The 26,506-nt window shown below is 39.3% G+C and overlaps 1 protein-coding gene across 1 annotated transcript; it reads right to left on the bottom strand.

Annotated features, from left to right (window-relative positions):
* Nucleotides 1-325: 325 nt before the first annotated feature.
* Nucleotides 326-26,506, bottom strand: RMND5A (required for meiotic nuclear division 5 homolog A). Its single transcript, XM_030021360.2, has 9 exons — nucleotides 26,254-26,506; nucleotides 21,439-21,581; nucleotides 14,997-15,131; nucleotides 14,734-14,834; nucleotides 9,461-9,627; nucleotides 8,548-8,713; nucleotides 5,723-5,825; nucleotides 3,382-3,536; nucleotides 326-2,019 (listed from the first exon to the last, which is right to left on the bottom strand). The coding sequence occupies exons 1-9, from the start codon at nucleotides 26,393-26,395 to the stop codon at nucleotides 1,956-1,958; spliced, it is 1,176 nt and encodes a 391-aa protein (XP_029877220.1). The 5' UTR covers nucleotides 26,396-26,506; the 3' UTR covers nucleotides 326-1,955.

Here is a 26,506-nt window from a genome sequence, read left to right on the forward strand (position 1 = left end):
CTGTACTAAATACATTCTAATATGTAAGTTGAATTTGTACCCTATTGCCGTTTAATAATTGTGCCATTCTTGTACTCTAAGCAATTGCATTAGAGGCACTATCAACACTAACCGGTGTTCACACCAATGCCAAAATACCAGCAGCATAACAGAGAAAGAGATTCAGCACTTACATTTCAGCGTGGGTTTTGAGGGTTTTGTTATTATTGTGGGGTTTTTTTTAAATTCCTATGCCATTTCATATAAATCCAAAGCATTAAGCAATTCCACTCAAAAGAAAAGATTAAAAGCAATTTCAGCAAGACTAGGAAACCTACATGGAAAATAATATCCTCACCCGTTTATTGTTGATTTTACCACTTGGTAACGCTGTTGTTTTGAACTCAGTGTGAATACAATTTAAGTTTTGCAGAAAATCACACACCTGTATTTTTCACATGTATCAAACACATTTAAAGTTTAAAATTTGTGTGCCTTGACTTGCTCCTCTTAATGTCTCTTTAGGGATGTCCATTGTCACTGATCCAATAGAGTCCAACTCAGTCTCTCAAGTCAGGTGACATACAAATTCAAAAGGTGTAGATTTCTCAAAGACGATCTTCTCTGTAGTGCATTGTGCTAGTGCATTCAACCAGTGTGTCAGTATTCAACCATATAAGCTTGGGGTTTAACTACACAATACAGAAATATAATTTTACATGTAGCTTTGCATGCCTTATGGCTGCTTGCCCTACTATAGGACAGTGCAATAAATACAAATATATGCACACTAGAAAAGATTTAACTGCCATGATCTACATCTCGTTTACGAGTACAAATTTACCTAGTCAACAATATGACAAATTTAGCAGAAAAAGTGGCAATGGCAGTAATATTCTACTACAAAAACAAGGCTAGAAGCAAAGTGTTCTCAAGCTACAGAAAACTTGCTACCTCCTAATATATGACGTAGGGCCCAGTTCTGCCAAGTGCAGAGTCATGATCAGTAGATTGCATCAGAACATGCTTTTCCCCCATTTAACAATGAATACTTCTACAATGTATTTGGTTTTGATAACTGTTTATAAATAGCACACTATAATGACTATTAAACTATACAGCAACATGACATTTATAGCCTAATCCTGAATACAAAGTTCAAAGAACATGACTACAAAGGCCAGAGAGCAAATGTCATCGACTAAAAGCATTTCCACTTCAGAATTTATTGAATGTTCTCTTACACAAACACTTCTCGGTTGTGAAACCAGAGGAACAGGATTTCCTATTCCCTCTCTGCTCCAGTAGTAATTTAGCCACACATCACCCTTATAAATTAGTGATGGATTTTAACAGGTAGCCCCTCGGGGCTATATATTTTATATACTTTATATATATGCACATTTACTTTGAATTCTATGTAAAAGTTGAAAAAATGTTTGAAAGAAAAACTCAGAATATATCACAGCTTTTTCAGCGAAAAAAATACAAATTAGTTTTATAACCACTATTCAATTTATCAAACTTTTTTTTTTTCTGAAGTATTTACCTTTAATTATGTACACACATTACAGGAAATAAAACTTTTTCCACAAACATTCTCTAAGGTGACAGTTATCAAGAGAATGATAGAATAATAGCAGGAAGAATATTAAACAAATGGGGGCGATCAATTTCTGCTTTTAAAAAGTAAAAAGTCACCATATAATTAAGTACAAAAACCTGCATTGAATGACAACTGCTGGTGTAGTAACTTGATCAGGTATGGAGACCAAGAGTATAGTAAAGCCCTATGGTAATAATATTTCTGTAGCATTTCCACTTGGTATGTATATACTAAATGTTGGCAAAGTTTCTGTAGCATTAGCTTATACAAACATAGGAGTCCTCAGTCTGCTGCATAAAACGGAACAAGTGTGTTTTAATTCTCCTGAAATCCAGAGTGTCACTTACAAACTGCATAATGAAACTTTTCTTCAGAAAAATATCTGTTTGGCATCTCCGGGGCTCTGTTCCATCGGACAATAGGGGCACTTTAATCTGGGGACAAAGACAACATGTTAGAATTGCAGCAATGTGTGACAACTGAGCATTAAAGTGATCGAGTTTGCAGTGATAGTCCTCCCTCTTTTTTCCCCTGTAGCATGAAACAAATGTACTCTTAAGCCATAATGCTTTACATGGCTCCATTAAAAGTCACCTTCAGTTGAGAGAGACCTTACCACACTTTTTCTTCTAATTATATTCTTTCTCACCTTTCACCCACACACCCCTGAATTATTAAATACCAAGAAATTACTTTTAATGATTAATCTATCTTTCTCCTTCTGGATTAGTTTGTTGCATTTTAGTCATTTAAAATAGGCTGGTAACTTTCACTTTGACTTCCTCAGTACCCAGTGCATTTTACTGCCTGGTTCCCAAAATGCTGTGATTTTACAACCCACTTAGATCAGCCAGCTCCTGCAGGCTATGACTAAGGAAGTCAGCCTGGCCCCCCTGCTGAAGTCTCCACTGATAAAATTCCACCTGCTTACAGTATTTCCTCTTTCTAGTGGAAAAATTAACCTATTTTTCCCCATGTCTAAGTTTGGGCCTTTCACCCATCCCAAGTTAATATTGTCAGAGTTGTGCTATCACTCAAGCTGATCAATGAAAGCATCAGGAACGAGCGATCAGAGACAGGAATAACGTAGCAGCAGGTTTAGTGGCTTGAAACGGCTAAAGTCACCCATGAAGGGGCTATCTTCAGGCTTTTCTAACAGGACAAAGAACGCAAACATCACTCGACTCTCATTCGTGTCATCGCATACTTCCACACTGGATTTTGCAAAACAACTTACAGCTCCAAATTAAGCTGACAGCCTCCACGGAAGCTGCATATATTATCACTGGTTCTTCCTCACGGAAACCTGTATAGCTCGCTCTCTCCCATTTCCTCCTTCCCAAAAGCCTGTAGGCACCCTACTGATTATCTAAGAAGGAGTATTTCCACAGTGATAATTCAATCACCTGCTCAATTACTAAGCCATATTTCCCCAGAGGTTTAATTTTATTTTTTAAGGGATGTTTCATGCATTACTAACCTTGCTCCCAATGAAAAACTGTGTGCATAAAAGCCTCCCTTTTGAATTTAAGACAACACAATGGTACTTACAACTTGGAAAATTACTCTGCTCATTGCACTCCTTCATGTAATCTCACTTTCTACAATGTCAGAGGGTTTATTACGCTTTTCTCCAGCACATCTACCCGGCTTATCTGGCCTGTAAGCCATTCTCTAAGATTAACAAGCTTCCACCAGTTACGTAATTATGGACTCAGTTTTCCCAAAACACAGTATTCTGGTCTTAAGATTTGTCCTTGTCTATGTGTTGCTTGAAATAAAAGAATGGTACTTACTTGCTGCCATTAAACATTTTATTCAAAGCATCTCTTGATATAATATGACCACAGACTAATTTCATAGGTGGATTATTATCTGTTGTTTGCTGACGAAGAATGGGGCAGGCAAATATTGAATGATACCAGCACTTTTTACCGAGGTCCACTTCAATCTGTGAAAAAAAAATTAACATAACAATTTATCTTGGGAAACTACATTTCCAGACAGTTATCCCTTTAAGTCATGGCCCTTACTTATTGGATTTCACAATTCAGCTGTGAAGGCAGCAAAATCCATCCTGTGGATGCCTGACAATTTCCCAGCCAAAAATACTTAATTGTGATCTTAAAATGGTGATTTATGTTGCCTCTCCCCATCCCCAACAAAGCAGAGTATTCTGCCAAGGAATAAGTGCATGTTTTAGTGCACATCTATGCCCTGGCAGGAAAACTAAGCTGATGACCCAACAAGACTTTCTGTATTTCCTAGCCAGTGATTTCCAAAGTGGTTTAGATGTAGAGCTCATTTAAAGCCGGGGGCAGGGAGAAAATAAGAGATAAAAACCCTTGGATTGATTATGTTAATGTTCTACAGCTTCTTGAAAGACTCTCCCAACACCTACATGTCATGTCAATAATGAAGTGTATAAGAATCATTTATTTTCAGTATCAACACAGAAGACACTGGTACAGCACAATTCTTGCCATCAGGACGAAACTATTTCAGAAACGGACATCTCACAGAGAAGAATGGGTCTATGACTTCAGGAACTGATTGAAAACTAAAAAAAAAGTCACAGCTTCTGTACCTGAAGCTCCTGGCTCTGACAAGTCCTCAGTTCTGATAGGTTTAACCTTCAACAAAATCTGACAATGTAACCTTTTCATGCTACTTAATCTCTGTCTTTGCATGATGAAAATAAGGCTTCCCATCCCCATACTGCCTTAGCAGTACACACTAAAGACCCTTAGGTTTAGAAAATGCAAGGAGGCATATATATTTATTATTAACTGATCTGCACCTGACAGCAATCTTTTCCCAAATGCTCCCTAGCCAATCATTCCTGTCTGGATGGCAGGGCATGAATCTGTCACACTTGGAGGTTACACTCTTAGCGTTACAGAAAACATATCTGGGAGAAACTCAACACATGTACTCACACTATAAATGAATCTCTTCCAGCTACAAAGAGGCTAACTCAGTTCATGGCCAATTTGTACTAAATAGGTTTTCTTTCCAAATCAGGAGCAGGCCACTTGAGAGCTGCACACACCTGGCAAGAGCTATAAAGGGAAACTGCAGTTTCATAACAACTGAACTTCATTTCAACTGATATAAATGAGTTCTGCTAGAAGCATAATGCACTGGATCCCAATTCAGCTCCCGTGTCCCCAGATGTAGCACTAATTCTTTCATCTCCTATCTGCCTGATAAAGAGTCAGTGCAAAGCAACCTGTGGACAGAGCTCAAGCCTAGCTAAAGGAAGTTATTGTTTCTCAGTGGGATGCATTTCCTTTCCAGTTACACAGAAACATCTCATACGTTCAGTGTAAGGCTAAGTGGAAGGTGAGAGCATCTGTTTTGTTAAGGTCATTTGATCAAAGACCTTTTCAATGTGAAAGGGAATAACAAGCGAAGGGGGGAGCAACAAACAAAACCAAGAGATACAAACCTGACAGACAAACATAATGGAGACAATAATAGGAAACAACCTTGTCAGTCACACTAATTGACAGGTCATCAAAAAACTGCAACCAAACCTGGGACTTTGCAACAGGTAAGAATGCAAACCTGAGGGTCTCAGAGGAGGGGGGGGGGGTCAGCAGAACTATACGAACTGCAGGAGGAATGGCCAGAAAGGGGTATAAAAGGGCCAGAAGGGCCACGCCAGTATTTGAGGGTCCCTGAAGATGCATTTGCTTGTGAATCTAGAGTGCTGTATGTGTGCTTTCACCACTGAATTTCAATCTTTACCAGCCAAAGAGGAGGAAGAGATCCTGGCTGTCTCTACTTCTGTTTTATCGAAGTCCTGTACGTGGGTGCTGCTGAAGGCAGCGCCTTGTCTGTGGCAGCCTGCGTAGCCGGTTGTATCAGTGTCCTCTGTGTGTGTGCGTGGGTGGGTGTCTGCGATTCATACTCAGCTTCACTACTGGTTGAACTTCCAAACAGGAAAGCAGCAGCCATGTCCATCGGCCTGGGATGGAGACTCCGAGGTCTCTGTACAGTAAGAAGACCCAAGGCCAGAGCTGCTGGAAGTAGCGGACGTGTATAACATCCCTTAATGTTCAGCAGAGAAGAAACCTGAAAACAGCATTCAACATTAGAAATCTGCCCTGGGATAGCTTAGCATGAACTCACCGGTAGTTCATCCTTCTGGTTCCACACACCTGTGCACTGCCTTTGTTCAATAACTGCCTTGATATTAATTAGAGCTGGTAATGCTACACAACCTGCTGAAAAACTGCAGAAAAAGAAAATGTTACCATACGGTGCCTGTTAGGAAACCAGCATTTTTTTGTCTTTCCACTTTAAAGGTTAACTGGGACACAAGAGCATTGTACTACTTCATTCAGTTATTGTCTGTACTTTTAAGCTCCCTTCAAGTATAACAAGCAAGAGTTTTGGGGCAGGTTATCAGTTACCCTCCATCTTCGGCTAGCACCCTCATGTACTATATTCTGGACTGAAAACAACAGTTAATCCCTGCTCTGAGCCTTACAATGAATTTATTTTCTATACCACCTACTTTGATTTTGAGCTGTACAGGAGGAAGACATCATGTTAGTTTATATAGGTAGTTGCTCTCTGAACTATGGAAGAACACGTGCAGCCTAAGAGTTTCCACGTAACACACATATACACGCAACCCATAATCCTTTAATTATATGTAATTACCACGTAAAGAAACATGTCTTTCCACCTTCAATCAAGAAAACAAATGTTGAAAAAACATAGGAAGGCAAGTGAAGGAAGGAAACCACAGCCTATAACAAGAATGGCAGTGTACAACTGAACAAAGTCACTGTCCGAGAAGTTCAGCCTGCTCTGAGAGTTACCCATTACCAGAACTTACTGCATTATTTTGAAATATTTCACTATGTTACAAAAGAAAGTATGACACTGAGTTTCCACAAATTAACAGATGTTTCAATGGATTTAAGTCTAATGACAGTACTATAGGCCTAGAAATCAGCAAAAACACAAACAGGATTTGACCTTGGTATCAGCCTGCTCTGTTTCTTTGGCAGGTTATTTTACTATTTGTGCAATTTTTACTGTCTACAGAAGTCACAACCTTCCTCTCCACTCTGCTGTTCCATATACTTGTTTTTATGTTTCTGCAGGAACATTCTGGCTAGTTTACTTGGGAGGAGTGTGCCTGAAACCTATGGATGTCTTGCCTAAGCAAAAAAAAAAAAAAAAAAAACAAAAAAAAAAAACCCAAAACCACACCAATCATATCACTCACCTCCAACTGGCCATTTTAATCCTTACACTTTGCTTTTTGGTTATTTCAGCCCTAAGTGTAACTTGTGTTAATGCTGTGGAAAGTTTAGATAAATAGTATTTGTAGAAATAAAAGCATTACTGCTTTAATGGTTCTGTATGAAAACATCTCTGGAAAAGCCCTTTAAGAGTGTAACAACTCAAGTAAATAGTAAATTCAAATGGTGTCCTGTAGTCCTTCAAGACCCTGAACCATGACCTCCTTAGTACAAGAGTTTTGCCACTGACTCCACACAGTAACTCAGACCATGAGGCCTGTACAGGATTAGATAAATATTGGAGAAACAATCAGCCTTAAAAAAAGTGACCACTACTCATGTTCCAGAAAGCAATGTGTTTTATAGCAGGGATTTAACTTCAAGCCGGGTTAATTTCTAAAGGATTTGCAGCACTCAAAGGTCATACCGGTTTAGAACAGTCTTGTTTATGACAAGACTATTGATACCACCTATACAGTAAATACATTTCAGTGCAATCAATTTCACACCAAGCATAAAGCAAGCATCCAACCAATCCACACATCAATAACAGGGATTTTCCACTTCACCGAAAATCTCTTAGCCATTTGCACTGAAAACTGCATTACAGCATCAGTGCATGAGCAATTAAAATGTAAAGGATTGCTGCTAATTTGACTGAAACAGGAAAAAGATTAAAACCAAAAACCAGAGACAGAAGTTTCAGATATCTGTAAAACCCTCAAAATGAAACTCGTAATGTTTACTGTAGAAAGACAATTAATCTGAAAGTGCTCCCTTTGTTGCCTCTCTTGTATTTTGTGACAGAGGTGCAAACAGGAGAAGCAAAAGGCTTGACAATTTTAAGAGCTCTAAACTAAGCACGGAAGTCTAATAATAGTAACATGCAAACAGTGAAAGAAAAAAGCCATAACAAACAAAACAAAAAGAAGAGGTAGTGAAGCTTCTGCTAAGTACCAAATCTAGCCCAGAAAGATACATATAATTTATTTTCTATTTAATGTCTGAAAAGAAAACATGAACATCAGGCACGTATATCGGGGGAATTGACATCCAAAGGCTAAATAGCAGCTAATCTGTTTTATCTTCAGAGAAGCTAGAAGAAGATTAGGTTGGTTTTTCTTCACATTTCCAACAGCCTCCTACAGATTTGCATTTTGTCAGACTAGCTACTGAGCTTGAAAGTGCCTCTTTCTTCTTTGCAAATGAGGTCCAGCAAACAATTTGGAATTTTTAGCAGCTGAAATCACAACATAACTCTTAAGCATTCTTCTAAGGAGAAGACAGATAATATAACACGTGGATTAAAAACCAAGATGATCAAATGCTGACAGAATCATGGCCACAGTTTAGGGGGGTTTTTTTGCAGTTAAACAGCAGGGACAGTTTTCACACATTTGCTGTGGGAATAGCTGGCTGATTGCCATCGTCATCTTTCTCACTGATGTCTAAACTACGGAAGCCAAATTCCATCCATGAATGCTTCCTCTTGAGCTGCAAAGGTGCAGGGTAAAGCACTGCACACGGGAACCTCTGATTTCTAATCTTTGCAAATCTTGTTAGAGCTAGTTGTAACTACACTCTTTATTTAATACAAGCTAGATGAGAGTACTTCAAGCAGTTTCTTTTGTCCTGAACAAGAAATAGAAACCAAACCACCATGTACCTCGTCTTAAAAGCAAGGGAAAAACAGCATACCTAACACTGAGAGGTGATTCAACTGAGAGACCCAGAAGAGCACAGGCATCTCTTGTAAAGATGTCACAGATGTCCGCCCACTGGTTTGCATCTAATAGATGAACGTACGGAGAGTTCTCTATACCTTGCCGCAGATATACCAGGCTGCCCATCAAAACCTGAATATCTGTGAGGGACCAGGAACAGTTAGTTATTTAATATTACAAATAAAAGCTAGTGACTACAGTTCTAGCTTTTACATGCAAAACAGGCAGATACACGAAATCAATACTACAAATCCTCACCTCTACAAAATACAACTATAGCCATCACAGAACAGACGTCTACAGCTATGAGAGCTCCAGTCTACTACTGATAGACTGGAGGGGTCATCTGCCCCTCTACAAGCATGGCATGCTGCCTATTAATTTGCTTCGAACAGGTTTACCTTTTTGTAAGCTGACACACACAGTACCCTACAAATTAGGCTTTACTGGATTCAGTTTGAGATGGTTCACTTAACTCACATATTCCCCATTTTTCAAAAGTTTCATTTCTCTTTGTATTACCCCACGCAGCAGAAAATAGCAGATGACTATTCCAAGAACATTTCTGTGCATTTTTAACACTTTACCCTGGCAACAGGCCTATTCTAGATGTAATCTGCATATTATTTAAAGAGTCAAAAACCTTAAATTTAAGCCAATGTGCAGACATATTAAAATATAATTTTGTGCCCTCTTAAAAAAAAAAAAAAAAAAAGGAGTTAATTCGAATTGTAAGGACTTACGTTATACACGTTAAATACAAAAATAAGAAGCTTCTAAGAAAATGAAAATAATGGAGTAAAACACGTTTGGAACATGATTTATATTTTACTATGAGGTGCCACATCCGAGTGCTTTAAATCCCCTTAATATGACTGAAAACTTACCTTTCTGATGATTTAGGGCAAACGGCTGGAAGTTTTTCGCATACTGAAGTGCTTCTCTTTGATTTGCTGTTCCACCCATCAATAAACTAATGAAATACAATCTGTGTAGTTTAAATTCCAATGAACTATTCTGTGCCATGAGCATTTCTCTGTTGGATACCGCCCACCTAGAAGTAACAAGGAGGTACAATGGGATGTGACACAAGAGTAATTGTCAGCCTACACCATATGAAATTATTACAATTATCAAACACCTATTTCAAGAAGAGTATGACTGTTCCCTGAACTTCTATGAGCCTATACAGAGCACAGAAAATGGCAAGACCCTTTACAAGTAATGGAGCTACACAGGGCACACAACACATGAATGACGGTACTTCTGGTGCTGCTGTACAGGTTAACCTCTGCAAAATTCAACACAGGACTGAATTAGGCACAACATAAGATAGAAATAGCTAGAATATACTGTATTTGGATTAATACCCCTCTGAATCTTAACAATTACAGATAGTCCAGCTGCATGTTGAAGAAGGTTGACCAAGCCTTTCAAGAACATATTTTCCAACTTCCTCACTCACCAAACATTTCCTTTAAGCCACTATGTTTATATATGTGCATATGTTGCCCTGGAGAGGGGAAGTGCGTCTACGGGGGCCTTGAAGATAGACATTATCAAGACCTTACAATGGAGGATAGGGGGAAGGGAAGGGCAATCAGTTTAAATATCATACTTTATCCTGCTTAAACTTTGCTTTCTGTGTTATTTTCAACTTAGACAATAAAAATATTTCTCACTTTCCGGGTCTCACTCACCATGACAACACTAATGTTTGGCTCCCAAATAACATGGAAGAATTCTTAAACACACACCAAGTAAAATGAACTGGAACTTTCAAAGCATTTCATAAAAAGTTATTTCATTATTTAGATTTTATTCATCCCTTGTTTTTTTGTGTTTGGTGGTTGTTTTTTTTCCTTAATTCAATTTATTCAGGCCTAAATCAATCCAATCTTTCTCTTAACTTCAAGTTTCAGTGTTCTTTGGTACATCTGTTTCTCATTAGTGTTAATTAGTTATACTGCTTTCACTGTGGGGGCCCCATTAAGCAAAGAGCTTTTCACTTTTCAGCAAGGAAGTGAGGTAGTCTGTGTTCTTTAAAAAGAAGGGGTATGTGAGACTTCTGTTCTTTTCAACCAATACTAAAATAAGAAAATTAAGCATTCTTACAGTACTGGTAAAGCTTTCAATGCAAGTTAGCCTGCTGCATTAAGATGTAGCATTAATGAGCAAGTATCTACTTTCAATTTGTTGTGGTCAAAGTGTCAGGAGTCTGACTTTACTGGCAAGGCTTTGTAATGACAGCAGTAACCTTTCAGTAGGAAACAGTGAAAAAATGCAGCCTTTGAACTAAGAACAAGCTCTACTGTCCCCAATTTCAAGCAGTTTCAGCTGACCAGCCTCAGAAGACTGTCAACACTGTAACCTCAACCAGGAGGGAAGGGCACACTCACTAACCATTGGTTGCGGAGGGTTTTTTGTTTGCTTGGTTTTTTTGCTTTTGGTTTGGGTTTTTTTGTTTTGGTTTTTTTTGGTGTTTTTTGTTTTGTTTTATGATAGGTGTCCATAGTTTAAACCGAGTATAGTGGCAATAAAGCTCACTCCTAATTAACAAAACAAAAGCCTGAAGTTAACCGTAGACCAATAAGCAGCTGAAAGACAAAAAACTATTATCAATAAACAGTAAGACTAGTCCACAGTCCCATTAATGAGATATTAATTTGTATTGCATCAAGAGAGCCTCCATCCTCTCCCTAGCCAATATTCATAACCACATGACAGTACTTCATCTTGCTGAGATCGAGTCTATTTTTCCAAATTAGCTTTTAGGCAGGCTTTCCATTTTTAGCTCTTTGAGTGGCAGCACAGATTTGTATCAGAAGAAAGCAGCCACAGAAGCAAGGCCTGAGGTGTTTGGTCTAGGACATGCTGTTCCTGTTTCCAACGAAAAGACAAAAAACCAACAAGTGAGGTTTAAAACATTCAACCCACATACTCTCTACCACCATCCAAAATCGTTAGTAATCACAACACCTGTCTCTACCTCCTCTCAAAACAATACTTTGAGTGTTTTCACTTCTGAGATTCAAATCTATCTTAATTTTTTAAAGTTTACAGTATACTATTCAAACAACAGGTACACAGAGCCTCTTCTAGCTCCCACATGGCATTTAGTTAAAACGAATTTTGCAAAATGTAGCAAAGATTAATTTAAGTTCAAACCATACCCCACATGTCCCAGCAAATACCAGGACCTGTGCACCTTGCTGCTTGACAGACAAAAGAGAAGACAGTACCTCTTCCCCAGGAGATTACAGTCAAAAGCTTTGAACCTGCAAGTCATTCCCACCAGACCCACCTGGGCTCAGAAGGGCCAGGATCCACCCAGAAAAAACCTATGGATTTCCTCCCCCATCACCAAATTACAGTAAGAAAAGTCACTGGAAATTAATGGGAACCCACAGAGATACAGAGATTACACAGTTTAGGGTGCAGGATCAGACTAGGCATCTACAAAGTCAAGTTGCACACCCCACAACAAAAGAAAAACCTTATGGCCAGTCATACTGTATTTAATTCTGAAGTGTAGTATTTTTAAGTGTTGGAATTTGTATTAGTAAGAAAATCTGAAAAAACTATAGCTAGGGGGTTTGGGTGTTTTTTGGTTTTTAAGTTAGATATGAATACTAACTTCTCTCTATCACCACAGCAGGGCTTTGAAAGTCTTTTTGAAGAGTCATTAGTCTGACAACTCCCTTTTGACAGCAGTGACCAGAAGACACCCGTGTTTGCTTCATTTCTAACACTGAGTTAAGCTGAGCACCAACTGCAGAGCACTGACAGAGCCAGAGAGACTGGTTATTGTTTTCATCCCAACCTTCCACAATTTTGCATGGGTAAACCCTGCTATACTCCCCTTCCTGGTTCATGACACTGTAATTAATTATCCTTGCATAACACCTGCTTTCTGCTTCAACACCACTGTCAGTAGCCTAACCCTAGAATGGGCCAGTTTGGGACTGCTTTTAGGTACCCATGAAGCTGTATTTACTGATGCCTGTTTTAGCCATTTATTAGCTTTTTGCCCAAAGAGCGCAATGCCACCCCTCCAAGCACCTCTCACATGTAAGGCCATCCCTCCAGGAGCAGTTTCTATCCCTCCTCCTGAACACCCATGTCTGCTGGGAAATAATATGGGAAATACCTTCACTAGCATCAGCAGTTCTGCAGAATAACTGGGTATTTAAGTTTAGGTTACCTCCTAAACTGTATAGTTTTGTGACATTTTGATCATCCTCACCAACAACCATGTTTTTTACATGAGCATCACATAAATAAGGACACTCTGTGCCCAGCAGCAGGCAAAGAGAAGCAGATAGCTTTTGCACTGAAGAGTTTAAAGAGAATAAACATTATAAACAGATATGAGACAGAGCGGGGGAGGGAGACCAGCATACAAACTGTGATGACAATACACACTATTATTCTCTGTCCATTCAGCTGTCTTCAGAATAAGAGTTCCTTTGAAGAAGAACCACGCCTTCTCCTTTGTTTGAAAAATATTTAACACGCTGCAGGAACTACAAGATACGACTAAGTAGCAACGAGTAAGGCATAAGGCCTAGCAAACTGGAGCTAAATTGCATTTAGTGACTTCAAGTGAATGGACATAACAGCAAGTTACTGTTCCTCAGAGAGCATCCTGTACATTTGAACTACAAGAAGTATGTGGTGTGGCTGACAGTAAATCCTGTTTCAGTTGTAACACCAGGCCTTTCAGTGTTGCTTCCCTTCTATTAGCCAATTCAATAGCAATAAGCCACCTGAGCTTTCCACCTGTGTAACTATATTCAAAGACCAACTATTCAGGTCAAGCTTTGCATGACCCAGAGGCATAATCCAGGATTTAGTTTATGAACACCACAGTTTGAATATCAGAGTATCCCTGCACTTAGTTTAGATGCCAATAAGCTCTGAATTGACATACTTGTGTTGGTTCGTGTTAAAGGGAAAAGAAAATGTTTGTTAATATGAAAATGTACTTAACTGAATAATGCAAAAAAGGTATCTTAAGTATATCAATTATGGTCTGGAATGAAACACTGAAATTTTTAATTTGCTTTGGTTTCATTGTTTCTATTTTTAAAAGGTCACTTCAAAGGTGGTTCGGGTTTTTTTGTTTGTTTTTGGGTTTTGTGTTTGTTTGGGTTTTGGGGTTTTTTCCCTACTTCTGAGACCAACCTAAGCTTACCAAAGCTCTCACAACTTTAAAAAAAAAAAAAAAAAAAAAAAGGCTGAGGGTTTGTTTGAAGTTTTCTTATTTTTAAAATAAAAGCTATTCTGAAATGGTACAGCACAGCTATACACCCACTACTGTAAATCATAAAACAGTAGCCCATGAGACATTTCATCATCTTTCCCTCCTCACTGTCACTTTTAGCAGCATCTTACATGTCTAATGGTTGCAAAGTCTACTAAAGTCAAGAAAACATCCTGGTCTAAGGTTGATTCATAAACCTCAGATACCTCCAGACTTGGTTTTCGTCTGAGCGTTCAGCACCAACTTGCATTAACTGAATCATTTTGTTCAGAAAAAAAATCTAGCAGATCTCACTGTCAGTCCAGGCTCCCAGCGGCAGCTCACCTCTCACCCAGCATTAATCGGCACCTACCTGGCAGCAGCAGTCTGCTAAGTACACACCTATCCTTTCACTCCCTCTTCCCACCCTATGGTCCCTTACCTGGAAATGGAGGAAAAGTGAGAACTTAGATCCAGAGTCAAGTTCTGCTCACCCCAAAGGCTTGGTGAAGCCAAAAAGAGTTGGTGGTACCCAACACCTTTAATAAGTCCTGGTATCCTTCATAATTGGACCTTTTAAAATAAGGTTCACTAATGATTCACTATAAGGCTAAGTACCATCATGGCAGACAACTGTTTCTCCAAGTTATGTTTCTTCCTGAAATCTTAAATCGGCATCACAAATGATTCAAGTTAATCCTTAATCTAAGGAAGACACCCTTAGTTAAGCACTGCCCGTGGGGAGGGACACAGAGGGGAAGAAAGAAGGAAGGGGTTCGCTCAGTAACTAGACCTTTCAAAGGACAAACAGGGACACATCAAAATATACTAAAGACAGTTATTTCAAGTGAAAAACTAAGGATTTGTTAAAAGCATTCAAAAAAGGGAGGAAAAAAAAAACCTGAGTAGACTCACTCTAGCGCAGGTCTCAAAACTCTAACTTTTAATGCTTCCAATATTCGATTTAACTCCACAAATGGTTCTTTTTGACTTTGATCTATTGATAGACCAGATTCCTGAAAAAACAAAGGCAGTCTTTAGTTAAAGCATAAAAAACAATAGGATTAAACTGCTGTTCTTCTGACAGCTTAAATATTCACCTGGAACATTCAAATAAGGATGCTAATGCAAAATGTAATTTTCCATGGTCGATAACATTCAACATCCACACTTATTACCTGACAAAGTTCCTCGGCTACATCCAACATCCCCTGCCGGAAGAAGTGCTCCACCATCACCTCGTTGAGGATTCGCTGGCTGTCAGCCTGCCAGCACCCATCTATCCCCACGCTGCTGATGTCGGAGTCAAAATTCTGAAACGTACAAATTAACAGTTAATATGCTGGAACAAATCTCCCCAGATGATTTTTTCTTTAATTATGCAGGACACCTATGTCTCCACCCTGATGCTTTCTGTTTATTACTCAGTTGGCCTTCAATTAACTTCTGTTCAAAGTGAAATGTATCTGTCAGCTGCTTCATTATCTTCTGTGTACAGAAGAAAAAATCCTTTTGCTTGCTCATTTCAAGTCTGAATATTATTCACTATAAGGAATTACACTGACAAATCACAAGTCTAGCTAGCAAATTAGAAATCTAGTTAACCGATAAAGGGGTTTGCAGACCATGATGCATTTTTGAAGGAAATATCTGCAGAAAAGGCTTTTTCCATATGTGAAAACAGAAAATGCATAGAGAACAGAAAACAAAATCGCCTACACTAGAATTAAAATACCGTTATCAAGGCATCACTGTCACTACAGCGCACCAAATTAGAAGTAAAAGCTTTAACTCAAGAATTTTTTACATAGCTGGGGGGGTAGACAATGCTGAAGAAGGAAAATGTCACTTCTCCCCACCCCCAAACAACAATGAAATTCAAATCTCTAAAGACCTCAACATTCCAGCAACAGGATGAGCTTTGAAGATCTGAGAGATCTTTTACAGATCTAACACTGATGATCCTGCTGCTGTGTATTTTTAGGCCAGTGGCCTACGGACATATTCCAGGAATAAGTAAAAATATTGTCACGGTGACTCTTCAGTAACACTTGGCACTGCTTGGCACTGCGCCTCTTGGCAGGAGGAGAGCAACACTTATTCTAATCCAAGATATAAAACAGGATTTTAACTGCTAACATGTTTTATGATCGGGGCAGGCAGGTTAATTTGAATAAAAATCCTCACCCATTGCCTAGAACCATCCTCTTGCAAAAGAAACAGTGTCTAGAAGTCAGTGCATTGCTTGCTGCCTGACCTGATGACTATGGCTCTCTTCCAAGAAGCAACTTCAGAAGTCAGAATTATAGTGAAAATAGCGGTGCTTCAGCTGTGGCTCTGTGACAACTGGCAGTCCTGCACAATATGGGAACACTGACCTAGCACAAATGCATGCTTCTGTCAAAGCAGGCGGAGCAAATAACACAGCTGGTACGAGCTATCTTCCAGTACTCTGCACAGCTCAGCTTCGCACTGCATCGTCCTTTTATTCGCCACTTACTCATTTCCTTCATCAGCCACCTCCACATCTCCTTTGATGCTGCTCTGTCATTGTGAGAATCCCTGCATGCGTGGCTTCAAAACTGCCAGTCCCTTCAGGTCTCTTAGCAAACTTTCAGTAAAACATTAACCTTAGGCTAGCAAATTGTCTCTTCCATCTTTCAGAGATGGTAGAAGACAAGCATTTAAATTATCGCCACTAAATCAAGTCTCACGTTTAACAACATTTTCACTTGGGTGTCTTAACCTGTAAGCTCCTCGTCATGCTGCTCATCTTTAAGCTGTATCTTGAAAAAACTTAAGCATCTTGAAGACTAAATAATACCGTTCTTATTTATGCCAACCCTTTGAAGCCTTTAAGGTTCACCACCATTGCCAATTCTGGTATCACTGTCCAAACACCACTAGCAGGTAACATAAACCCATCAACAATGCATTAGAGAAATACCAGAAGCAGTAGCAAGAAGCTTGCTTTTGTTGCTTAGGTTTTGGTGGGGGGGATCATCAGTAATCTAAAAATAGTCGACTAAGTTGTTTTTCGTGCAATTTCAAGTCCTATTGAATGTATAATCCTGTAAGAAGGAACTGTATTCTTCTGGGCAGTTATCAACTATTAGAGCTGAACCTATGCCTTAAATGTTGTCACATCCTTCTTATTGCTTGGGGGCAGGGGTGGTAGAGCCACTTACCTCAGCTCCTTCACAAAATCCACATTTTGTTCTGAAACAACAAACCTATGAGCCTTGAGAACCTTTTCAAAACCCTGTCGTAAATTAGATTTTTTTAAAACCCATAAAAGGTGGTAACAATGAGTCATATTAACCTAGATTTGTTATAGATTCAAGTCACAACACACAACCTGAGGGCCTCAATTTTTTTTCTCCCCCTCAGCCATTCTCCAATCAACCCAGTCTTGACCAAGTTCTCATTTCAATAACTTTTTCTTTTTTTTTAACAATTTCTGAGGTCTTTATTATGTATAATGTGGGCTTCTACAGCTCTGCCTCCTCTGGGTCCTGAGAAGCCTCAAGAACTGACGGCACATATTACGGTGAGTGACTGTCACATGTCAGAACAAATTACTGCTTGCCTTTGGCTTACATATTTCATAACTGGCATGCACGCATGACATGCTGATGACTACACATCTCTCAGTTTTCTAAATGCGAACAGTATGCTAATTGATAGCATGTGGGATTTAATAAGATTTCAGAAGTTGAAATAAATTCCATAAGTTACAAACTCCAGAAAGGTTATTTTGTGCTTTTCAGGTTTTAAGCTTAGAAGAGTGTCAGCTAATATTCCTGAGAAACAAGCCTTTTTTTAAAAGCCTAACTAGTAAGCCTAGGGCTAAAATATAGAATATTACGTGCTAAATATACCAGTGTTACAATGTAAAGTACATTACTGATAGCTGCTGAAATGTGAGGAGGACTTCAAGATGTGCACACACACACAAGATGGGCCATTTTAACCAACATACAAACTTCCATGTTATTAGCAACAACATGATAGGAAGAAGGATGATTATTTAGGACAGTTTTATTCCTCAGTTTCTCAGTCAAGATTACTTTGTGTATTCCCCCCTTCTTCTGAATTCTGACCCAAAATACAAATAAAATACATGTTTACCTTGTCTGTTCAGTTTGTTGGTTCACAAGATAAAGCTCGACTTGCAAAGACTCTGTATTTATCTAGCCATATTCTTCACAGCAACATAATTAAGTGATGTTCAGTAAAGGTTTTGTTTGTTTGTACACAAGTTTTCACATGAAACAAACACTAACTTTGGTAGAAGTTTGCTTTCCCAAAACAAAGATTGGATTAAAATGTTGGCCCTTTAAAAACAGGCTTAAAATTCAGGGAAAAAATGGAAGGAGCTACCAATTACTCCACTTACTTTCCTGAATGAAGGCATTTAACCCACTACTCAGACAGATTGCTGCTAGAGGGAAAACATTTACTAGCCCCATAAACATGTTTTGAGATGAATTCAAATCATTCCAGAAGAGTGACTGATTTACAAGGGAGACTGATGAGTGAGCTACCTGATAACAACTTGCTGAACAACAGTGACATGATGAGTTCTGGAAGCAGAGCAAATGCTAGTACAATGAAGAAAAAAAACTGGATGCAAACATTTCCTTTCAAAGGAGAAAATGCTCTTTGGAGGAAAGGGTAACACTTCATGGATCAGACGCATGTAATCCATATAGAACTACTATTAAAAAAGGTCTAGCTTATTAGATAAACTTTCCAGGAACTGCTAACTAAAAAAAGCAACACACAAAGTTTTGGTATTTCAGACTTTAACATGGTTCATATTTGATGCCAGATTTGAACCTCATTTTTCAAACACTTAGGGGCTTCTGTTCTCAGAGTGAACTCTGCAGGCAGACAAATCTAGGTCCCATCAAAGTTCATAAGCAATCACTACACTAACTTAAAAACCAACCAGACTAAACTTTACATATAGGTATAACCCTGCCTCAACACTGGGAAAAAAAGCAATTTAACCTGAAATTTGCCACGAGCAGATAAATACAGCAAGTTCTTTCAAAATCCAAAATATACAGCTAGGAAGACCATAGCAGTATTCTAGAGATGTTAATCTGTCTATAAAATAAATGAGGATTTACATGTGACAGAAACAAAACTCAAATCTCATGAATCAAGGCAAGGGCTGTGCTTCTTTAAATTCTAACGAGCACTTTATTTAGGAAGCAGTAGTATTTTGCCCAGAATGTGTTGAGAATCAATTCACTGTATCAATTACACTTAATTACTTCTATTGGTTTAAGCTTAAGTGTATTATGGTGAAGGAATGTGGGGGAGGGCAATTTCAATAGGTTATGGGACTTGGATGCCAACAAAGACTTTGCTGGCAGGTTTCAAGCATATTTTCCAGCAGCACATGGAAATCACATTAAGTACATATGGAAGATTTCCTTCAAATGTCACTGTCCAGGGTAGCATTAAATTCCACCTGGATTTATACATTACACATATTCATCTCACAAACAGGCCAAGACTTCAAGGTACATTTTAAAATAGTTCCCTTAAGATACTACAGTCAAGGAAAATATAAAATTCTAACTACTTGTATTAAAAAAAAAAAGTCAAACAAAGTTCATATTTAAGGAGACAATCCTAACTGATGCTCTGAACTTCATAAAAATATGTCTTTCATTAAGAGCAGGACCAGAGACTCATGCAGTTCCCACTGCTTCTAGTCTTTTGATGTAAACACCACAGGCACTAAGCAAAATTGAAAATCCAGAGGAATGAGCACACTGAATACAGCGAGTTGAGCTCATTTTTGAACACCTCACTGAAACAGCCCTTTTGACACTCAACAGGCACAGAGCAGATTATTAGTATCCTTTCTACTATTTTACAAAACCACACACTTGAAATTTAAAAAAATACTTTTATTTACAGCTATTCTTTCTCAAATAAAAACAGCAGATAAACTTAAAACAGGACAGAAACAACACTGGAAAAACTATGCACATGACAACTGAAACAGCTATTTGGAGATTAGACTCAAGTCTAAACTTTATTAAGCTTGCAAATGTTGTTTTCTTTGGATTCTAAGAAACACCATCGCCAATTTGCATTGAATATTTGCACCCTCTATATAGGACCTAGAGCTGCTCTACCTCAGAGTATTTAAATGAAAAGGTATAGCCAAACCTGAAAGCTTATTTGTACGAAGTCCACTTGCTAAAGCAGAATAGGAAAGTTTCAAACTTAGGACAAGATTACACAGATTTATTTCAGGCTTCAAGCCAGTAATAAGGATGGAATTTTACTCCAGTTAATTGGTTTAGATATAGCAGCAAGGATTAGAGACAGATGCGTCCTTAAGCTTTGGATAACAGTGACGCTTGGATTAAAGCTATTAGTACAAAGTTTGAGCTCTCCATGATGGTCAGTCATAAATATAAGGAAAAAATATAACAGTTGCACAGAATTCTACCCAATAATGCAGCATTATGTACTTTGTTTCTTCATTGCACTACTGTTAAATTGTGCTTTAACAGATTATCGTTACTAACAAAGTTTAAATGAGATTCCCAAAGGTTGAATGAGTATTCTGTAATGCTGCAAATGTCTTTGTCCAGATGAAGACTCATTTACTAGTGTCTTCCTTAGTAAGATGACAAGGTGCACCTCAAACCAAATGTTTAGACCCTACCAACATAAGCATGTTCTGATATGAAACTATCACATAAGAATGTCCACAAAAGTGCAAGACTCCTTACATACAGAACTACTTTATACAAAAGAATACACAGATGGTGAAAAGCATGGCCAGAAAGCATACGTATAGCACCACTTACTGAAAGAAAAAAAGAAAAAAAAAAAAGAAAAAAAAGAGTTTTAGTACTATTTGGAAGAATTGTTATATCTACCTACAAAAATATATTCAGATCCCAGTTACTCTTGAACCTGGAATTCATATAATAATGTCTCATATGCAAAGCTTCAAAGATAAGCTGCCCCACCTTATTATTTATTATGGCATAGACACAGATACCATGAGAAGTTGAATCTACTCTACTCGCATTAAGGACACTGCATGTTATAAAATTAAGCCCTAAGAACTGACAACACCCCTGAAATACGTACAAAATGTCTTTTAAAATTCTGTTTTTATACTGCCTTCTAGAACAAAATGCCACTGTTGGGTTATTTGCTACTGACAATTAACTAGAAATGCAATATATATCTATTAAAAACACCTATGCCTTATTGAGACAGATATTGAAGCAAACATTTTGCTAAACTGATATAACGCATACTATTACTAAGTCTACTAATATCTATAGTGCATGTTCTCTCAGAAATTAAGAGATCTGAGCTGCCCCGGAAGGAATAGTCTATATACGACGAGTTCTGAAAGCAAGTACTGTACACCCCACTGCCTTGCCTCTGCCCCAAGCCTATGCTTCTGTAGTTGACAGGAAGATTTAATTAAGATTGACTGTAGTATAAATCACATGGTATAGGTACATATGCATGTCATGTATATGTAGAATGTAGTATAAATTTTGTGAAGCACAATACATATCACAGAATATATGTGATAATACAATCAAACCACAATATAAGTACCTTATCAATGGCTTTTCCAACTCGGGATACACTGCTGTGAATGTCTTTATGATCAGAGGCCAGTTTTTGAACTGTGTCTTTTATTCTTTTACAACACTGTGTCATAACAAGTGAAATTGTCCCCGACAAGTCTCCATCTTGATCTAGACAAAAGAGAGGAAAATTACTAACTTTGTTACAAACAAATGTTAACATTAAATCTCTCAATATGCAACAACATATAAAGACAAGAAATTGTATTAAAAGAAAGAAATGCTATCTAGAGAGTATTTGCAAAGTAAGATCAGTTTAAATGAAGGAAGATGTACAGGACACTGCTCACCCGTGGAATTCGGAATCCAGTCGAGTGCACAATAACCCTGAACAAGGGCAACAGTTTAAAAAATTAATGTAAAGATCTCATGGGTCTCAGCCACAGTAGATTAATAAACACATGTCAAAGAAACACCCCAATCCACAAATCTCACAGGACATAATAGGAAGCTACTGAACCTACTACAGGATCAGTTTTCTTTTAGGCAGTTCCCTGAAGATACGTCAGAAGGTCATGTGTAACTTCAACTAGGTGCAAGCAAAATTTGGATTAATGAGGGCCCGATTGATTCTTACCCTGCAAGCTACCCACTTATAGCAGACTCTGTTTGCATTTGAGCTGTATGAAACTTTTGCTTCCTGACTTGTGGAGAGAGCTCTAAAGAGTACATCCAACCAGTCTCAAATTCTCCTCGATGGACGAGAAACAGCCCATAAAGGACCTGACTGTGAACATCAAATCCACTCTTTCTTGTTATAAGATTTATTCTCTAGAAACTGTGACACTTTTAAACTGATGTCCAACTAACCAGTGCAATGCTGTATGAGGACAAAAAAATAAATACGAAAGGTTTACAAGCCCCTGACTGCATCACCACACTTAATAGTTCACACTCCTCATGTTGGTGCCTCAACTCGAACACAACTCAGTAGCTTTAGTAGAAAAAAAATTACATTCTTTTGTGCTTTACTCCAGCCCTTTCTTTCAGGTTTTGATTTCAAAATACAGAGAGAAGCTCTTTTCCAGTCTTACCTCTGAAGGTCTCTCCTTGCTCAAAGTTCATTCTACATGAAGAATTTTTCTTTTGGGGACACAGACTTAGCAGTCTTCAACTGCACAGGAAGACTAATTTAAGTGGGAGAGCAGCCCAGAAATACGTCCCTAACATACCGGATCCAAACCCTTCATGTGAAAAAATAAAATCCCCAAAATATCTCTTTAGAAGAAAGATTTAAAAAGCAACTATATTTTCCATAAAATTTGTTCCTTTCTCATTTTGTATTTTAACACGCCTTTGGTTTCAGCAGCATGTTAGAGTCCAGTTTCTGGTATTTCATGGAAAGCAAAAAGCAGGTGCATCGAACTGCTGCTGCAGGACCAGCAACCCAAGAACAACAAAACCAAACTGTAACTCTTACAGTGGAGCCTTAGCAGTATGCCTCTGATGAGAGCAAAGGAAATCCAGAAAAAAAGCTGTAATCATTGGGGGGTGGGGGGGTGGGGGAGGTGTGTGTGTAATAATTTACCAGTCAGTTATTCTAGATACCTTCCTTTATCCATCCTGACTCTCAACCGTGCTGCTGACATCAACAGCGAAAACAACCTTCTGTTGTTACACACTATACACTAGCGCATTTCTAGAAAAGTAAATAGCTCCTGTTCACCCCTACAAGCCCCAGCTGAGGAAGCTTTAATAGCATTTTTGCAACAGCCATAGCTTTTAAGGAAAAAAAAAAAAAAAAAAAAAAAGAAAGCTTTAACTATTTTTCTGCCTCCAGTACCATGAAGCTAATGATCACCTCCTGGGCAAACGGCTAATAGGGCTCTGCATTTTTCCTAGTGTGTAAGTGAGGAGTAATAGGATCAAAACAGTCTCTTCGGTGCATGTTCACTAACAACTCTATGCACCCTAAATTAAAAATGAAAATTTCACTCCACTATTACATAAAGTTCACCTCCTAAAATTATTTCAAGAATAATCATTATTTCTTGGTTGCTATTTAATTTCTATGATAGACATTTAGAATCACATGCAGGCTCTTAAATAACTGTCTCATGACTTTTGCCAAGACAAAATGATCAGTCAGAGATTACGCAACAAGCAAAATAGAGATATTCATTCTCCAATAAACAGAGAGGTTAAAATACACGCTCTTAATAGCCATTTTTTTTGCAAGAAAAGCCATTAAGCTAAAACCCAAACAACTTACATGCATAACTGTTTCTACCCCAAGCAAATAAGTGAATTACTGTCCCTTAACAATTACTGTAGCAGAAACCAACTACAGTAAAGCAATGAAAATGTCTACACAGGAAAAGCCATCAGAGCCATAAGAGAAAAGATTTCTCCCCTGCACCCACCTATTTCATCTTTAATTAAGCCATGGGATACTTCTAATAAATCATCAGAAGAAAGCCTGCAGACAGTTATACCAGTAATTCAGTGTTCAGAGATCACTACAGACCGACAGCTTCTCTCTCTATTGTGTACACACAATCACAATTTTTTACAAAATACATTAGCAAGCAGACACCAGGCACAGAGTAGAGTCCAAAGCCAACTTTACTCAGCCAGACACATTCACACCATCCAAGAATTCACAATCCTGCCTTGGCTACTCCAGGAGGTGAGATATATTGGGGAAAGAGAGAAGAAAAACGAACTTTGTCTTCCTATTCACAGGCCTTAGCATAGAGCTGTTCTGTGCTTAGGCTTTAATATGAAAACAGCTCAATAAATTTTAAGGGACTGAATGAGTGGGGAAAAGAAAACCAGTTCAGAGGTTGAAGCAGCTTCTAACAGTTTCATTTTCTCCACCCACTTCCTTTTTATATCCACTGCCTATATTTAAGGCCTTTTCATACACCTCTGCCCTCAAATCTTGTCCTACAGCATTAATTTCTTCTTCAGCAGTGAGGGTTTTCTGTTCTTTTCCTTTTTTCCTTTGAAATTGTATACACAAGTGTATTTCTGCAGTTCACACCCCTGAATTACAGAGCTCCACATTAAGATGTCTGGCTGCTTCCACTTCCATCAATTTTCAAAAATACTCAGGATACAGTATACAAAAGCTGCAAATACCCGTTCTTATTAGAAAGTTATAAATAACACGTTAAAGAAAAAAAAACCCAAAACCAATTTTTCCACATGTGAAGCCACCTTACCCTCAGATGCCAAAACTGAACAGAGTGCCCACATGTTTGAGGGTGCACGAGTAGTAACATATTGGCTTCGTTCTAGAGTACTAACTGAAAGAAAGGTCAATTTGGGATGCACTCTGCAAGGACAGCTTCACCACTTATTTTAAAGTGCCGAAAACATGTGCAGGGCCTTCACAGGACAGTCCCAAAAACTCAGATTACGAGTCTGGATGGAAAACCCAATCAGGACCCTGAAGGAACTGCACACTGGAACCTTTTAATTTTATTACAAAGAGAGTAAAAGCTCTGAATCTGCAACAGGATTCTCTCACAGACAAATCTTTAGAGCCTCAGAGTCCTATGAAGATCAATACAAGCGTAAGGGTCACGCACCACAATTTTCCAGGCAAGGTCAGCATCTCAGTTTGTGAAGACACACATTTTATTGACTGTCCTTAATGCACGAGCACAAACTGTTTCGAACAGCACAAAATACATTTATTGAAACACAGTTCAAAACAATACCAAAAAACATGAACCTTATTTCATCCCAAATAAATGCCTCAGAACCGGAGTTCCATGTTTGCTCTCTATGGAAATTGCTGTGTACACACAGCAGCTCTAATACACTCTTGTTTACGTTCCTGGAATTATATGCACTTGTGAGTGAGCTTTGCACCTGTATTTGTACAGGACTACCGCAAACACATTTTTCTCTGAACCAGACAAAAGCAGATTCCAGAAAACAGTGAAATAGCACAGTCTGCTCTCAAATTTGGACTCAGGAGCCTGCACGTTCCCATTTTTAATCCCTGAGCCATCAGTTGCTTCCTGCATGGCCTTGGGTAAATCACTTCAGCTGCCTCACCATCCCCTCCCACTCCATCAATAAACACTGCGTTTACCTCCATCTCGGGGATTTCGCAAGGTTTAAATGTCTCTTGTTTACAGCGGGCTTTGGCCATCTAGCCCGCCTGCGCAAGTGCTCAACATCAGCTGTAAAACACAGACAAGACTTCGGAGGCCGCGTTTACTTCCTGCTAAAGAGCGGCTTTACCCTAAACACTTCCAAACCGAGCCACAGCAAAAGAAAACAACTTAGTGACTTAGGAGGAGGGGAAAAAAAAAAAAGAAATATGAGTGGGGGGAGAAGAAAACAGGGCAGCCCTGCTCTTTATTCCCCCTGGGGGTGACCAACCCCATTGTAACTCAACATAAAGGCGCAGGAGGCATGAACAGGCTGACCAGGGTCACGCCGTACCTGCTGATCAGGAACAAACACTCCGGCAGCGTACAGAAGGCCCGGGAGGGCCGATACCTGCTCTTACCTTTAACTTTACCCCGTCAGAAACGCACACAAAGCTCCGACTCCGGGGGGGAGGACACCTCCAGCTCAGCCCCCCCCCCCCCGGCAGAGAGACCTTCCCTGCTCCCCGGGGGTGGCCCGTAAGCGGGGCTGGAACCCCCCGGGAGCGGGAGAGGGCTGCTCAGCCCCGAGGCTGGAGGGGGACGGTTCTCCCTGGAGGGGTCCCCCAGCCCGCAAAGGCCCAAACTTTTGAGCTTTTAAACCCCGGAGGAAGGAGCCGGGCCCCTTCTCCTCAGGGACAGGGGTGGGGGGGGAGGGGGGTATCTCCACGTACTCTCGGTCTGAAGGATCTCCCGGCGCAGCCCGCCCGCGTACTGGATGAGCTCTTCCAGGCTGCGCTCGCAGAGCTGCCCGTAGCCCGAGAACTTCTGCAGCACCTTCTCCAGCTCCCGCTCCACCGTCACGCACTGGTCCATAGCGGCCGGCACCGGGCCGCGCTCCTCCTCCTCCTCCTCTTCCTCCTCCTCTTCCTCCTCCTCCTCCTCCGCCGCCGGGCCCCCCTCTCTGCCCGGGCCCCCCTCTCTGCC

Source organism: Aquila chrysaetos, chromosome 1 (genome assembly GCF_900496995.4).
Source record: "Aquila chrysaetos chrysaetos chromosome 1, bAquChr1.4, whole genome shotgun sequence".
Classification (NCBI taxonomy): domain Eukaryota; kingdom Metazoa; phylum Chordata; class Aves; order Accipitriformes; family Accipitridae; genus Aquila; species Aquila chrysaetos.

What these genes read in the sequence shown, in the direction of transcription:
- RMND5A (XM_030021360.2), bottom strand. Translation starts at nt 26,395, where the DNA reads ATGGACCAGTGCGTGACGGTGGAGCGGGAGCTGGAGAAGGTGCTGCAG. An exon ending in GGAGATCCTTCAGACCGAGA is followed by an intron (nt 21,582 to 26,253) that starts GTACGTGGAGAT and finishes TCTTTTGTCTAG; the next exon opens with ATCAAGATGGAGACTTGTCG. An exon ending in GTTTTGAGACCTGCGCTAGA is followed by an intron (nt 9,628 to 14,733) that starts GTGAGTCTACTC and finishes TGTTACTTCTAG; the next exon opens with GTGGGCGGTATCCAACAGAG.